This window comes from Salvia splendens, chromosome 14 (assembly GCF_004379255.2).
Source record: "Salvia splendens isolate huo1 chromosome 14, SspV2, whole genome shotgun sequence".
Classification (NCBI taxonomy): domain Eukaryota; kingdom Viridiplantae; phylum Streptophyta; class Magnoliopsida; order Lamiales; family Lamiaceae; genus Salvia; species Salvia splendens.
This window is the reverse complement of record NC_056045.1, coordinates 9,814,974-9,831,895: the sequence shown is the minus strand read 5'-3', so window position 1 is coordinate 9,831,895 and position 16,922 is coordinate 9,814,974. Positions and strand designations below refer to the sequence as shown.

At 35.4% G+C, this 16,922-nt stretch overlaps 1 protein-coding gene and 1 long non-coding RNA gene across 2 annotated transcripts; both read right to left on the bottom strand.

Annotated features, from left to right (window-relative positions):
• Window positions 1-8,002: 8,002 nt before the first annotated feature.
• On the bottom strand, window positions 8,003-9,123 carry LOC121765512. Its single transcript, XR_006042839.1, has 3 exons — window positions 8,983-9,123; window positions 8,584-8,851; window positions 8,003-8,507 (listed from the first exon to the last, which is right to left on the bottom strand). It is a non-coding gene; the product is annotated as an uncharacterized LOC121765512 (long non-coding RNA).
• Window positions 9,124-11,766: 2,643 nt separating this feature from the next.
• Window positions 11,767-15,514, bottom strand: LOC121765503 (IRK-interacting protein-like). Its single transcript, XM_042161685.1, has 2 exons — window positions 14,946-15,514; window positions 11,767-13,185 (listed from the first exon to the last, which is right to left on the bottom strand). Exons 1-2 carry the CDS (start codon window positions 15,129-15,131, stop codon window positions 11,872-11,874), a joined length of 1,500 nt encoding a protein of 499 aa, XP_042017619.1. The 5' UTR covers window positions 15,132-15,514; the 3' UTR covers window positions 11,767-11,871.
• Window positions 15,515-16,922: the final 1,408 nt, after the last annotated feature.

Below are 16,922 nucleotides of genomic sequence, written 5' to 3'. Positions count from 1 at the left end.
GGATTTGAATTCTTTGTAGTATTGTTAACAAAATAACTAATGAAGAATTTAAAATTGTTTTGATACACTGGCTGGGGAGAATAGATAAGGGAGTACAACAGTACCTTCAAATTTTCAAATATTCATATTAAGATTATATGCAATAATGAACTGTATCTCAAATTCTCAATAGCAATAATTTAGATTCTGTATGCACGAAAAACCAAACATAAGTATAGAGATACACACAGATATTTAAAAATATATTCAATATTTTATACATTTGTATTCTCCATTGACAACTCAATAATTAATTACTATTCTAACTAGATGAATACATGATTAACTAATATTATAATTTGATGAATAAATCTCTTCGCAATTTTATGAATAAATCTCTTCGCAATTAAACAGAAGTATAAATTAACAACTCAGATCCAACATGTAGCATACGGTAAAATTACTTAGCCAAAATATGCTCACAAATCAGAGACTCAGATAAACCAGAGAAGTCATGCATGAAAACAGAACGTTCCAAGAAAAGGTGAAATTATAATGCCAAGTTTACTTCACAGAAACATCCAAATCAATAAACGCAAGGAAAACTTAAAGCAAAATGTAGCAAACATAAAAATGAGAGATTGTATCTTCGCCTCTTCTCGGGACAGTGTTACACAAGCTACAAATGTGAAATAAACCAACACCCAACTACCGCTAAAATTAAAAACCAAGAACCAAGTGTGTTTGACGGAAAATCAGGAATGTAGAGTGCTGTGAGCTCTCATTTCAACCCTAGGAGAGAGCTGAATGCTATTGAGTGCTGCCTACTTCCTCCTTTCCATTTCCATTTATAGGAAGGCGTGAGGTCTTGATCCCTAGGGCAACCTTCTCTTAGAAAAATCCTTCATGGCCTTAGACTTTGGGGATCCTTTTAAGTTGCGCTCAATCTCCTATACGGGTGCTCGTGCTGCCTCTATTTGGTCTGACTTGATCCGTTTGTGCAACGAGTTGGCTCCATTATCCTTGATCCGTCTGTCCGCCTAGTTGATCAATGTAGCTTCTGGTTATGGCGGACTTTATACACACCTGGCTCACAATTGTTCGTTAGATTACAGAAATAGGTGTAGTTTTATCACATAACACATGCATGAAACGATCCTTATCAATCTTGCATTTGAAGTTGTTAGTGATTTTTGTTTCCTATATTTTTCCGAATCTATCTCCTAATGTGCATGTTGGTCCAATCTTGTCTCCCAACAATTTTTTAGAGTTTCTTGGAAAGATCTATTTTATTATTTAACATGGAAATAATTATATTTTGTGTATGCAGATTATATAATAATATGATTTTGTATTTTTAATATTATTAATGGTAATATTAATATAAAATATAGTATGTATAAATATAAATTAGAATAGCTAGAAGTAACATTGTGTACAAAATCATATGAATATCGCCTGTTTTTTAATTTCCACCGTTGCCACCGTTGGTATGATTTATTTCTAATATTTCTATATATTTTTTGTTTTAGAGTATTGAAGATTGTGAATATTTTAAGGTTTGATATTAATTTTGTTCGAAATAAATATTTGTCATTATTATAAAGAGAGAAGGTTGTATATGTAAATTTGAAGTCATATACTATTAGTAATATTTTTAGAAATAGTTGGAAAAGGGCTATTACGCAGGATTGACCATTATTATTATTTATTACATTAACTTTTTTAATCACTTACATGTCACTGTGTGGCTAGCAACATTATCGCTGCAACACATTATCGTAAATAGAGTTCTACTTTTGTCGATGTAATAATTAACTGTTGCTGCCTTGGTAGTAGGTTTTTAGAGATAAATATCTTCTCTACATGTTTAATTTATTAACTGTTCTTTTCAAGATTTTTTATGTATATTTTGCTATACGGTATGTAGGCATGTAGAAAGATGTTTGCGTATACGTTAAGGAGAATAAATATAGGGGTGTACTATATGTAATTTAATTTTTGATTTTGTAGTGGTACGTTTATATTACATATTTTATCGTGATCTATCAAAGTAATATTAACCGTTAATTACTTATATTCACTTTGTTGTACTCCGTATATTAATAGTCATTTTTTATGTTGTAAAGTTTCAAATTGATTGAATCATTTATTTTTATCGTGATCTATCAAAGTAATATTAACCGTTAATTACTTATATTCACTTTGTTGTACTCCGTATATTAATAGTCATTTTTCTATGTTGTAAAGTTTCAAATTGATTGAATCATTTATTTTTATCGTGATCTATCAAAGTAATATTAACCGTTAATTACTTATATTCACTTTGTTGTACTCCGTATATTAATAGTCATTTTTCTATGTTGTAAAGTTTCAAATTGATTGAATCATTTATTTTTATGACAAAAAGTAATAGTACTACTCTAAATATTTTAAAACTTATTGTGAAGAGATACCATTAATATTAAAATAATAGTACTACTCTAAATTTGGAAGAAATATTGTGAAAGTATATCACTAAGAGAATTAAAAAAAGGAAGAATGGGAAGGGATTAATAAAATTGCATATTGATATAATATCATAGTAGTTTAGTGTTGCAGAGAATGTTAATGTCATAATATGATAGGCCTTTGGCCTTTCTCCTCCAAATGCATTATGAGGTGTCTTAAAACCAAGACTCTTCATGTAGGCTTTCATATCCTATAAATAGGTAGGATTTGGAAGAAGAGAATACACAACTAACAAGCATTCTCTCTTCATCACTCAAGCATTCTAGTGGGCATTCTAGGAGCATTGTCTAGCTCGGTTCTCACCTCCAATTCAAGTTCGCCGGAGCCTACGAGTTTGAGGTGCTTCAACTCGATAGGAGGAAAGTCGTTTCATCTTTGGGGACATTATGCCAATCCGTGAGCACTAGCCGGGGCGTATTTCGTCTTGCGGAGAGAGGGTCACCTCGACTCGACTTGAAGAATACTATAGTTTGCATCTCTTTACTTTCGTTGTAATTTATTTGTTACATTTACCTTACAGTTTTGTGTTCTTTGTAATAGCAAGGGTTGCCAGTGTAAAGGCTACTATATTTCCAACAATCGCAAGACGAAATATTGTACTCTTGTTGAAATCATGTCGACCGATGCTGGAGGAAACATGAAATTCAAAGCTGGAATAAAGCAACGAACGGTCGCAATGTCGATGCGCTATGGAGTGGTTAATTCCTTGAGATCTATTCTCTTGAGAATGATGTTTATCGTTTGTCATTTGACAAGCAAGACCAATTTAGAGTTGGCAGTAACAATTGGGATGCATGGGTTGATGAATATACCAATGCACATTTGGTTCAATATAATTGTGTACTTATTGTTGGAAAAAATACTGTGCAAATTATTTGAACGTGTTGTTATAAACTACAATGATCACGAGGTGGTCGCAATGGTCTCCGATGTGAACCATGGTAACAATCCAAATGAATGGTTTGTTGATACAGATGCCACATGTCATGCGTGCTCTGAAAGAAGCGTTTTTTCTACCTACAAAAACGTTGGAGGTAGAAAAGTACGTATGGGAAACCAAGCCTCTTCTAAGGTGGTTGGTGTGGGTAATGTGTTCTTGAAATTAGGATCAGGAAAGGTTCTTACCCTTAAGGATGTACTGCATGTCCCAGACATCCGAAATAATTTGGTGTCAGGCTCACTTCTAGTAAATCATGGATTTTCACTAGAATTTGAGTGTGAAGGTATTATTGACCAAGTATGGAAAGTTCATAGGTGAAGGCCACCTAGTGAACGGACTTTTTGAGCTGAATGTTACGGTCATTCACCGTGGAAAAGGAATAAGCAATAAAGAAGATGACACGTTCTCTTATTTGCTTGAGATCTCTGATTTATGGCATAATAGATTGGACATGTAAATCTAAATGCTATAAAAAGACTAGTAAATCTTAATTTACTAAAAGTAGATAAGTTTAACTCACAAGAAAGATGTGAAGTGTGTGTTGAAGCCAAAATGGCTAAACTGTCGTTCCATTCGGTAGAGCGAAGCACAAAACCTATTGAATTGATCCATACAGACGTATGTGATTTGAAATTTGTGCAAACAAGAGGTGGTAAAAAGTACTTCATCACATTTATAGATGATTGCACAAGATATTGTTACCTTTACTTATTAAGAAGTAAAGATGAGACAATTGAAGCGTTTAAAGACTTCAAAAATGAAGCCGAAAATCAACTTAATTGTCGAATTAAGTGTGTTCGAAGTGATAGAGGTGGTGAGTATGTAGCCCCGTTTGCAGAATTATGTCATGCAAGTGGTATAATTCACCAAACAACGGCTCCATATTCTCCCCAGTCAAATGGAGTTGCTGAACGAAAAAATCGAACACTTAAAGAGATGATGAATGCTCTGTTGATTAATTCTGGTTTATCCCAGAACATGTGGGGGGAGGCTGTGTTAACAGCGAATCATATCCTGAATAAAATTCCACTAAAAAATAGGGATGTGACTCCTTATGAGTTGTGGAAAGGGAAGAAACCTTCATATTCATACCTCAAAGTGTGGGGGTGTTTAGCGAAGGTAGAAGTGTCACCTCCGAAACAAGTTGCAATAGACCCTAAAACAGTCGATTGCATCTTTATTGGCCATGCACTTAATAGTAGGGCCTATCGTTTCCTAGTCCATAGGTCAGCTCTGCCTGGCGTGGCTGAAGGAACAACGATTGAGTCAAGGAATGCTATATTCTTTGAGAATGTATACCCTTGCAAGAGGCAAGAGGATAGTTCTAGTGAAAGAATGATGGATGAATCCACTAGTTCTAATCCTCCAAAAAGGACGAGGTCAAGTCCTGAGGATGTTGAACCAAGACGTGGTAAAAGAGTTAAAGTTGCTAAAACATTTGGTCCTGACTTCATAACTTTTATGTTGGATGACGAACCAAAGTCATTGGCGGAAGCTTTGTCTGGCCCAGACGCAGCATGGTGGCAAGAAGCTATCAACAGTGAAATTGAATCCATCATGAGAAATAACACTTGGGTGTTAGTAGACTTGCCTGAAGGCTGTAAGACTTTAGGGTGCAAGTGGATTCTGAAAAGGAAATATAAGCCCGATGGTACTATAGATAAGTACAAAGCTCGCCTAGTTGTCCAAGGCTTTAAGCAGAAAGAAGGGCATGACTTTTTTGATACATATTCACTTGTTACGAGAATCACTTCCATTCGGGTGCTTCTTGCGATTGCTGCTTTGCACAATCTTGAGATTCACCAAATGGATGTGAAAACTGCGTTTCTGAATTGTGATCTGGAAGAAGAAATATATATGGAACAACCCGAAGGGTTTGTTGTTCCTGGGCAAGAGCGTAAAGTATGCAAACTGGTAAAGTCATTATATGGGTTGAAGCAAGCACCATTACAATGGCATTTAAAATTTGACAACGTGATGTTGGCAAATGGATTCTCTATCAATGAGCAGCAAGTGTGTTTACATTAAGAACACAGATAACGGTTTTGTTATTGTGTGTCTGTATGTTGATGATAGGTTGATAATGGGCAGCAATAGTGCCATTATTAACGAGACAAAAAACATGTTGAAAAGAAATTTCGATATGAAAGATATGGGTCTAGCTGATGTGATTCTCGGAATCAAAATATTGAGGACTAATGAGGGAATTGCCTTAACGCAATCTCATTATGTTGAGAAAATGCTTAAGAAATTCAACTCGTTTGATTGTAAGCCAGCAAAGACTCCTTTGGAGCTCAATGTCCATCTGAGCAAGAATATGGGTGATTCTGTTGCTCAAGAAGAGTATGCAAAGGTCATAGGAAGTTTGATGTTTATCACAAACTGTACTCGACCTGATCTTGCTTGTCCTGTAAACAAGTTGAGCCGATGTACAAGCAACCCAAGCAAGGAACATTGGAAAGCTCTATGTAGAGTTTTGAGATACTTGAAGTATACAATTAACTTTGGGTTGCATTACACAAGATATCCCCAAGTACTTAAAGGGTACTGTGATGCAAATTGGATCTCTGATTCAAAAGACTCATTTTCGACAAATGGGTATGTGTTCACTGTGGGGGGTGGTGCTGTCTCGTGGAAATCAACGAAACAGACGTGTATTGCTCGTTCGACCATGGAATCTGAGTTTATCACATTGGATAAAGCAGAGGAAGAAGCCGAGTGGCTCAGAAATTTCCTAGAATGTATTCCATGTTGGAAGAAGCCAGTGCCCTCAGTATTGATATACTGTGATAGCAAAGCAGCTATAGGTAGAGCACAAAGTGACTTTTATAATGGTAAGTCTCGACATATTCGTCGGAGACATAATACCGTAAGGCAGTTGATCACAAGTGGCATTATCTCAGTTGACTATGTAAAGTCAGTGGATAACTTAGCGGATCCGTTAACAAAAGGTTTAAACCGTGATCAAATGCATAAATTGCTAAAAGGAATGGGACTGAAAACCTCATCTTAAAAGATGAATATAGTGGTAACCCAACCATACGATTGGAGATCCCATGGGATTGGTTCAATGGGAAAACGAAGCTATACAAATCTAGCTGTAACACTCAGAAGATTTTAATCTTCGCTCATTCTTTAGAAAGCATTGAGTGTTTGTAACCTGCACGTGGTAAGAGGTTAAATCTTTTGACTTTTAATGATTCTTGAAATCTCAAGGAGATGCAGTATGGCAGGATACTCATGAAAGAATCACCTATGTAAGTGAGAAGTGAGGCCGCTTCGTGTGTGTGAGTCACTTATGAATTTCAAAGAGGTGTTCCACGGCCGAAACAGACACAAACGTGAGAACTGATGGAGTTGAGACTATATTGTGTTGATGCTATTGACTAGGCATACACTAAGGAGGAATAGTTCAAGGCATAGCGTCAACTAGCCCGCCGGTATGTCCGATAGTGTTGACTATGGAAGGTTCAAAACCACAAGTTACCTCTCCAAATACAGTATTGTTTCTCGAGAACTGAGCAAAGAGTCTGCATACATGCATTTGCGTCTGGTGTTGGTTTGAGCTTGCAGCGCTCTAACCAATGTGGGGGATTGTAAGAAAAACGTGTGAAATGCCAAAAGGCTAGGCCTTTGGCCTTTCTCCTCCAAATGCATTATGAGGTGTCTTAAAACCAAGACTCTTCATGTAGGCTTTCATATCCTATAAATAGGTAGGATTTGGAAGAAGAGAATACACAACTAACAAGCATTCTCTCTTCATCACTCAAGCATTCTAGTGGGCATTCGAGGAGCATTGTCTAGCTCGGTTCTCGCCTCCAATTCAAGTTCGCCGGAGCCTACGAGTTTGAGGTGCTTCAACTCGATAGGAAGAAAGTCGTTTCATCTTTGGGGACATTACGCCAATCCGTGAGCACTAGCCGGGGCGTATTTCGTCTTGCGGAGAGAGGGTCACCTCGACTCGACTTGAAGAATACTATAGTTTGCATCTCTTTACTTTCGTTGTAATTTATTTGTTACATTTACCTTACAGTTTTGTGTTATTTGTAATAGCAAGGGTTGCCAGTGTAAAGACTATTATATTTCCAACACAAAATACTTGGCTATTTTTAATTATTTCCAACACAAAATACTTGGCTATTTTTAATACGATAACAAAATGACAGTCTATTAAAGTATATTGTTTTGTTTCATAAAACGTATATCAAAATAGCATAACTTGGTCAGGGAATTCTTTAAAACATTCCATGTTTTGTCTTATGTCTTTCCCTGCATAGGATATATTACAAGAGTATTTTTTTTATTTATCAATCAAAGAAATATTGTTGTATAGATTTAAAAATACTTACTTTATATATGGATTAAATTATGATTTACCTTGGCCACTATAACCTTGAATCTGACAGTAGCGGTGCTGCTTATTAACTCAAAATGCAATTGCATTCCAACTTTCAATGAATTTTCATGGTAGAAATTAGACCATCCTGTGGAGATTGTAACTCTGTCTTCATCCTTGCTCAACATTGTTTGCCAGGTTTTGTTTTGAAATTGCAAAACTGCAACTCTAAGATCTTTGTTCATCACATGTGCCCTCCAAAATTGGATTGGTATGTGCTATAATGTTGATTACTCCATTCGGCTCATTTAAGATGACATGTTTTCCTTTTTAGTTTGTCCCAACTAAGAGGACACATTTCCTTTTACGGAAACTTTCTCTCTCCAATTAATACAACTAACTACTTTTTCCACCCCTATTAAAATATTCATCTTTCTTTCTCTCTCTATTTTAATACTTCCACCCACATTTTCTCTCTCCAATTAAACACATTAACCAATAAATCCTCCCGTGCCGGCTAAGGAATGTGTCATCCTAGCGGGGACGAAGGGAGTACATTAATTTATTAATTTCGATTGTTCAAGTTATAAATAAATTAAAACAATCATTATCAAATATATGTATATGAAGTAATAATTTAAATTCTTACAAATCTTCTTCGGTTTGATTTTGTCATGGTTGATTTGAAGGATGGTGAAGCAATTGATTGTGAGGATGATGCGCCTTCGGTTGCTTGTCCAACTGCAACAATTTTGTAATTAAAAGATGGAGTGTTAAAACTTTGATTGAGAAAGTTGAATTTATTGTAAGTACTTACTTGGTTGTTCGGGGAATTCTTTAGCACATCCTGTATCATCAAACATTTTCACTAAGAAATGACTGTGGTAAATCAGATGAAAAGTCATGAAGTCTCCAAAGTTCAAGTTGTGATCTTTGTGGAATTTCTCCCATCTGTCGTCCAAGTAGAGTCTTCCATTTGAATGGTCTTTGACTTTTGTTTCCCAAGTTTTGCCGTATTTGTCTTCTATCGTGCATATTTCTCCAACAGTGTCTCTATATAATATTTGAAAGCTTTTTGGAAACTTCTGTTTTATCATTTAACATAAAAGTAATTTAAATGAAAAAAAATTAAAAGTGCTAAACAAATTGCAATAAAAATGATAATCTATCTTGAAAGAAATATTTTATCATATATTTATGATTAACAAATGCATACCATTTTTTATTTTTCTTCTAGGGGAAATACTGTGAAGAATTCTGACATATCAGTATCGAAGTATACATCCTTTGTTGATTTAGCCATCCGTTGACAAAGAGAAAATTTGAAAGATGGAATTGGTGAAAGACTTGAGAGAAGATGCGGAGAAGAAATTGATTTTGTGTAATTGTAGTGATTATTGCTTTTATAGATTGGTAGGTCAATATTTATTCTTAAGTATTGTACTATGTTTGTACAAACTTACTTGGTACATAACTTTTTGGTATGAAATACCTAAAATAATCTTCTTTAGTCTTATCTAGAAGGAGTATGTTTTTCTTATAATTTACGTATGTTTTTCTTATAATTTACGTTTGACTTTTATGGTTTAAATTAAGGATTGGATATTCGTAAAGGAAGACATAATAAAAGAAGCTATGTGATGGTGACTTAAATTTGTAATTTCCATTTCGAATTGTGTTGTCGTAGAAAGTAGTAGTTATTTTGTAAATTTTTGTAGAATTTTAAATAATAATTTTTGCATGTTTTGTATATATATAATAGTTGTCGTATCAATCTTTATTTCTCTATTTTTTATTCTATTGTAGGGGTTGAGAATTCACCTTTCTATAGGTGCAAACAAATGCATGTAATTGTAGATGTAAAAAATTGTATTGGTGCTGTTTTTGGAGGCTTTTATTTTCTCATATTCCAAATTATATTTCTTGCATTTTTGTTAGTTTTGAAGACAATGTTTGTATGTAAGTTTTTCTAAAAATAGATTTATTATTTTTATTTGATTATATTTATTTTTATTTTCAGTTTCATTATAGATAATTTTTTTATTTATTTTAAAAATATTTTTGTTATCTTTGATTTATTTACTTGAAGATATTTTATGCGCAGATGTGATCAATTTAATATTATGAATTCTGTATCATATGAATACCACTTGATAGATAAATTTATTTTTCCTAAGTAAATATGTATTCTTAAATATTGTATCCCCTTTGTCCCAACTAAGTTGGTACAAACTTTTGGGCACGGAGTATATTAAATAATTTCCTTTATTCATATCTTGCATGAATTATAGGATTTACTACGAATGTCGTCAACTGCGCAACGCACGGAGGATGTACTAGTAAGCTATATATTATACTCCCCAAATTTGTCACATTTCATTTTCCGGACTCGTTTTAGAAAAATGATAATAAATGGCTAAAGTTGAGAGAGGGTAAAGTTAGAGAAATAATAACTTAGATGAGAGTCTTCTCTACATTATTCTCTCTTACTTTACCATCTCTTCACTTTAACTATTTATTACTCCCCCCGTCCCACAATAATTATCACTCTTATTGTGGGTATGAATTTTAAGAAATGTAAAAAAAAGTTGCTTGGAAAAGTTAGTGGAATGTGTGACCCACTTTTTTATGTTGGATTTATAATAAAATATGAGTGAAATGAGTTACTAGAATGTGTGACCTACTTATCATTTATGGTAAAAATAAAGTGTGATAATTATTGTGAGACGGAGGGAGTATCATTTTTTCTAAAACGAGTGCAGAAAATGAAATGTGAGAGGAAGGGGGGAGTATATACATGAGAGAGAACAGTAGAGGAAAAAACACATTTTGGGACAAGTCTACGCCAAGCGCATATCACTCGGCCAGGTGGTTCACCCGCCTAGTTTGAACTTACTGCCGATCAGCATCAACCAGGTGGCTTTATGCCTTAGTCCGGACCCACTGACTCGCAGCTTGGCTCCCACCCCGCAGGTGGGTCGGGTCATTCTCTCGACATCGACTTTTGTTCTTTTAGTCCTCAATCAATCCACGGACCTTTGATGACATCGAACCCAATGTGTACATCCGTATTTGCATCATCATGTTGTTAGATGAATTATTAACGTAAATGTTGCAGATTTTGGTCTAACCAACCACTTTTACAACTTTTTCCAAAACAATACAAAGAACGAGACATGAGCAACTTATGACTAGACAACTGGTTTATATGTACAAAGAACCTTACATCTAAGCACTTGATGATGATGCATATAGAACCCCGGCATCACCATCATCTTCACCCGGCTCGCCCTCTGCTTACTCCCGAACCAGTGACGGAACCAGCATAGGCCAAGCCACCGCTCTAGCGGGGGCTTGGCCGGTGCTTGACAACTGTTATCACTGGATTTTTGGGGCGCTGACGCGCTGCACCGATTTGCAGAATCTGCCATATGCTGAGAAAGAAGATGAACGGTACATTCGTTATTGGGCTTTTAATAAAATAATAGACCTATAGCCCATTAGCATTTAGTATCATATTTAATTTATTTGCCTTGAGTCACTCGCTATTAATATTATTTGAATTAGTGTTTGTAGACGGTTTTCATTAACTCTCATGTAAAAGTTTAAATTTACTAAAGTAACCAGCCACTAATTGTCTTATTCTCTAACTCTAAATTATGTTTTCATCCATCTTTTTTTCCATTAATTTGCCTATAAATTTATATTAATTCCTAATTTAAATTTTTTATGTGTTATATATAATAAATTTAATAGTTCATAGTATAATAAATTTATGTATTTATTATATGTATTGTTAGATCGTGTTTTCTTTGTTTTTAGTATTAATTGCTAATGAGTGCTAGCATATTACATGTATTAGTTCATTGCAACCTTTAAACTCAAAATTTTCATTAATACTTTTATAGGATAAATGTGTAAATAATTTTTATAATTTATACGAATAGTAGTATTAAAAAAAATTAATGCCAAAAAAAGTTTCCTAAGTTTTGATATATGGTTTCACACGAGAAAATAATTTTATTTCAAACATTTGTTCTGATATTATACATAAAATAGAATATTTTAGACGATTTTTTTTAAAAAAAAATCAGCACCGGCTTATTCAAAATCCTGGTTCCGTCACTGTCCCGAACACATCTTCCATGAACCTCGCCTCGAACGCCCTGTTCTCCTCCACTCTCAGAATCCCCACCGCCGGATTGAACGAGAACGCAAGCAGATGGAGCAGCCAGATGCACTTAGCAGCCACGAAGAACGCCTGAAGCAGCTGCTCCGGCCACGGCCTCATCCACCCCAACGCCACTATTATCCCACTCATCTTCTTATCACAAAATCCACTAAACTCGTCACTATAATACTTCGTCCCCTTCCTCAAAACTTCGTTCCAGCTCAAATTCCTCAGCGCCACGAACAGCTGGAAACGCGCCTGGCATTCCTGCTGCCGCTCCAAGAGCTTTGGCGCTCCGTTTTTCTGGAACACACAGTTCTCGAAGTCCTGGTACATCGACAGGTTTACGATGGCCTCCAAATGGTACACAACCGCTTTGGAGTATTTCGCGTTTACCGAGACCTTCGAGTTTAGACTTTCAAGCACAGTGCGATCTGTTTCCTCAATCTGTGTAAGGAGGGCCTTGCAGAACTGCTTCACCGAGAGCCTCGCCTCGGACACCATCTGCAAGAACCCCTCCACCATCACCTCTCCGCTCACCGGCATTGTACTCTCTATGTTCGGAAGCGTCACAAGTTTCTCTTTCTCACCAGGCTTAGCCTGTCTCAAGGCCTTCTTCATTTCCTCGCAATAGGTCTCTAAATACTCGAGCTTCTGCCCGAGTTCCCCAAGCGATCTCTTCATCTCCGCTGCCTCAACCAGGGCTGCGTCTCTCCTCTCTTGCGCCTCGTCTAGCTCTCTCCTCAACGCCTCCATCGACAGGACGCCCAAGTCGCTGAGCATTTGGGAGACCTCCTCGGGCTGGGACAGCACGGGCGAGGTCTTCTTCTTGAGCTTAAGAAACAGCCAGGACAGGCTGAGGCCTTTGTGCTTGGGGTTCTGGTGGAGGGACGAGTGGGAGTCTGTCAGTGGCACGACGATGTTGGACTTCCGGCTGCTCTTCATCGGGCCGTCCACGTCGTCTGAGGCTGGCGGCTTGAATTTGTTGCAAGATGAGACGGATTCGATGTCGCCTAGACTGGTCCTCCTAGACTTGGAGTGGTCGGGTAGAGCGACAATGTTGGAATGAGAACATACGATGGAGTTATCGTCGTTGGCTCCGCGAATATAGGCTTTCCTTGAAGAAGCATTTGCAGTTCTGTAATCTGATGGGATGGGTTGGTTGTGGTTTCTGGCGTCCAAGTTGTATTCCTTCCAGCTCTCCGGAAGACTTTGCCCATACCCTTCAAGTGCTTCGTCTTCGTAGCTCTGTTAACGGGTTCGCCATCAAGCAAAAGTCAGATTAAACATGATGAGACAAGTAACTATATGCAAAACTAAAAGTGGAACTGCACTCAATCATGCCTTGAAATATGGCATCAACTAACAAATTAAGGCCATTGAGGGACTAACTGAAATGGCATCAACTAACAAATTAAGGCCATTGTGAGACTTAACTTAAATGGCATGCGTTTAGTATAACAATCGTTTAAGCTGCTATGTAGATATTTCAAACATCCCTATTGAAGACAATTCATAATAACAATTCTATTTGTCAAAAGACACCTATATTGCATATTTGCATTCATAACTAATTTTAAATAAAAAACCATTATATATGTGCCTATATCAACTATACGCGGTTATAGCGTAATTAAAAATTTCGTGTTTTGTCTCTAGGATTATTCATGACGATTGCTAGTGAGTTGCAAATAGGAGTCACAAGACTTTTATACATCTACCAAGTACCAACATTGCATGAAATAAGCTGAACATGGCACAAATATATGCAACAACTATTTATCATATATAGTCAGTGGAGAACAACTAAATCGACTAGTATTTACTCACTTCATCTAAAAAAAACAGACAAGTTTTACCATTTTGATTGTCTACCAAAATTAAAATAATTCTAAAAATAGAAAGTTTTAAACCAATATTTTACCATACACATTATTTTAAATGTGGACCCACAATCCACTAACATTATTTCCACTACATTTTTCTTTCATTTCTCTTACTTTACCAATTATGCATTAAAACCCGTGTCATTTACAACTTTATCTACTCCCTCCGTCCCATAAGAATAAGCACTTTCTAATTTTGGAAAGTCTTTTCTCTCAAATGAGGTGGAACTCATTCTCCTCTAACAATACTTTAATTACTTTTCTCTGTACATCTCTCTTACTTTATCAATTTTACATTAAAACATGTGGCAAACCCAAAGTTCATTTTTTGGTGACGGAGCGAATGCTTTTTTTGGATGGAGGGAGTATTTTTTAAAATTGGTTAATTTGTAATGTGATGAACAAAAATAACTATATAACACCCTATGGATTTGTGTCATAGTGTCACAGTGGGTCGCTGACTACTGACCTAGTCCAGGAGTCAGTATATCGGGATTAAAACTGAAAAATGGATGACCCATCAAATTTATGTGCTTTAACTTTGAGTGAGTTTAAAGAGGAGGGCGAGACAAAAAATAATTACTAAGTAGTATAATAATATCTTATACTCTCTCCGTCCCGCACTACTCGCACCTTTCCTTTTGGACACGGAGATTAAGGAATGAGTGATAGACAAAGTCAACAATTACGACTGTAGGTATAAATTGTCACTAAAAATGGAAAGAGTGCAAATAACTTGGGACGCCCGAAAAGGAAATAAGTGCAAGTAGTGCGGGACGGGGGGAGTATCATTTTAAATGAACCGAAACCACTTCATAAGTTTCACATGTTAACTGGACAAATGAAGTAAAAGCTAGACAAAAAATTTCAATAATTGAGTTGAAGCATAGTTTGACATGGAAACCTTTATCTTCAAGTACAAGCATGGGCTATCTATCTAGCCGCCTTGCTTAGCAGTGAAGTACAAGACAAGACCAATCTTAGTATAATTATCAATAACCCAACTTCGAAGAAACAAGCAAATAAATATCACCCAAAATCGGAATCTAGATGTCCTAACAAATGACAATAGATGTAATACAAATTAAATGAGAGGGAAAAAAGGGTAAAATGGTCACGAACCGGGGTAAAAACAGGGTAATCTTGAGCAGAAAAGTAGGTAGCATGGCGGGAGAGAGGGGAAGACTTCCCCTGCAACAGCGAAGCATGAAGAGCTCTGAGCTCCACAGCTTTCGCCATGGCGGCTTCGATATCTCTCCTGCTAACCACCCCATTCTCACCGCTGGATTCTTGGTTGATTGCCGCCATTAAAGACAAGAGAATATGAGCTAGTCACATTGATATATTCACTGAGAAGAAAACAACAAAGTAAAGGGAGGAGGAGGAGGAGGAGGAGGCGGCTTTAGGGAATCCAACGGCTGGATTTGGTTTGGATTGGAGATCATTCGGGACAGAGAGAACATAAATGAAATGAGGATTTGTCATTGCGCAAAGAGAGAGGAGTGAGTGCACGTGAACAAAAGGGAGACAGAGAGGGACCTTTTTTTTAATGGATAGAAAATAGGAAGAGGGAAGAGAGTGTGTTGTCTGTGCTTGTGCTTGTGCTTGTGCTTGTGCTTGTGCTTGTGGTAGAGTGGGATCAAAGGAGTGCATGTGAACCTGGAGAGAGAGAGAGAGAGTGGGAGGGTAATGGGGAGAGAGATTTATTGTCATGTTGTGTAGCTTTCACTCTTTGGTGATGGTGATGGCATCACCAAGTGGTGCACCACCAATTTTCCCAAACTTTTTCTTCACTTCAATCATTTAGGTGCCTGAATTTTTCTAATTAGAATTCTATAAAATTCAATTGCAAGTTTTATAATTTGCCAAAATGAAATTGTACTACTACTACTACTTTATATGAAATTAAATTTAATAAATTTGTGTAAAAGACAATACACATACTATACACATAATACAATCAAACTGCAACGTGCGTTTGTACTTGTATGTAGTATGGGTATGAGTATTTGTAGCTGGATATATATGCAGTGAAAGTATCTAATTTATAACTATTTAAAATTTCAATTTTCTATTTTAGATTCGAAATTCAAATTGTGAAATTGTGAGGTTCAGAAATCAAAATATTTTTATAATAACAAACACTGGATTTAGATTAAAGACTCCAATTCTAATTTCACATTCTCAATTCCAAATACTAAACAGAGCCATATTAAAAATGTATCCAAGCAAGTGGGGATAGTTTATAGCCTTGGACTTCGAAAAAAATTCCAGTCTATACTTCAATTTACTTAATTTAATTTATTTCATTGTTTGAAATTTGAGAAAAAAAATTAATCAATTTTAACCATAACATTAATTAAGTTTTTGACTAAATTTTATTTTTTTCTAAATATATAATTATTTTATAAATTTAATCTAAGGGTTGTGATCAATTGCTAGCTAATTAGCAATCCCAAATGAAGACCAATTCTTAACCAAGACTTAGTGGTTGAAATAATGTCAAGTTGATTATACTATTAATTATATTAATTAGTAAATAAATTTAAAGGGTATTAATATCAATTTATATATTTGGTAGTTAAAACTAACTACATTATCTATCTTCAAAATCATCTCAAAACTTAAAATTTATGCAGCTCTTTTGATTTAAACTATTTTTTCACAAAAAATATATCAAATTAAAGGTAATTTTATAAGGATACTAACGAGATTTAAATTGCATATGTTCCGACGATGTTTGGATGATGAAATTTGATAATTTTTATTTGAGTTTTCGTATATATAATTTTTTATCAACAAATGTATCAAAAAATTTCAGTATAATGCATGTAAAATATTAGTAAAACTTTGTTGATATTTTCATGCACTTGTGTTGAAATACCAATGTCATTGTGTTGATAATTTTCATACACTATTTTGATATAAAAAAAAACACGAAAATTGTTATATGATAATAAAATGACGATCTTACTCTTTTCTTGATATTTTATCTACTATTTATTAAAATTCGTGAAGTTTAATCACATCCACTCATCTTAAAATCTCATCTTAAAATCTAAGGATGTAGATTCAATTTTAGTTTTTGATTATGATGCT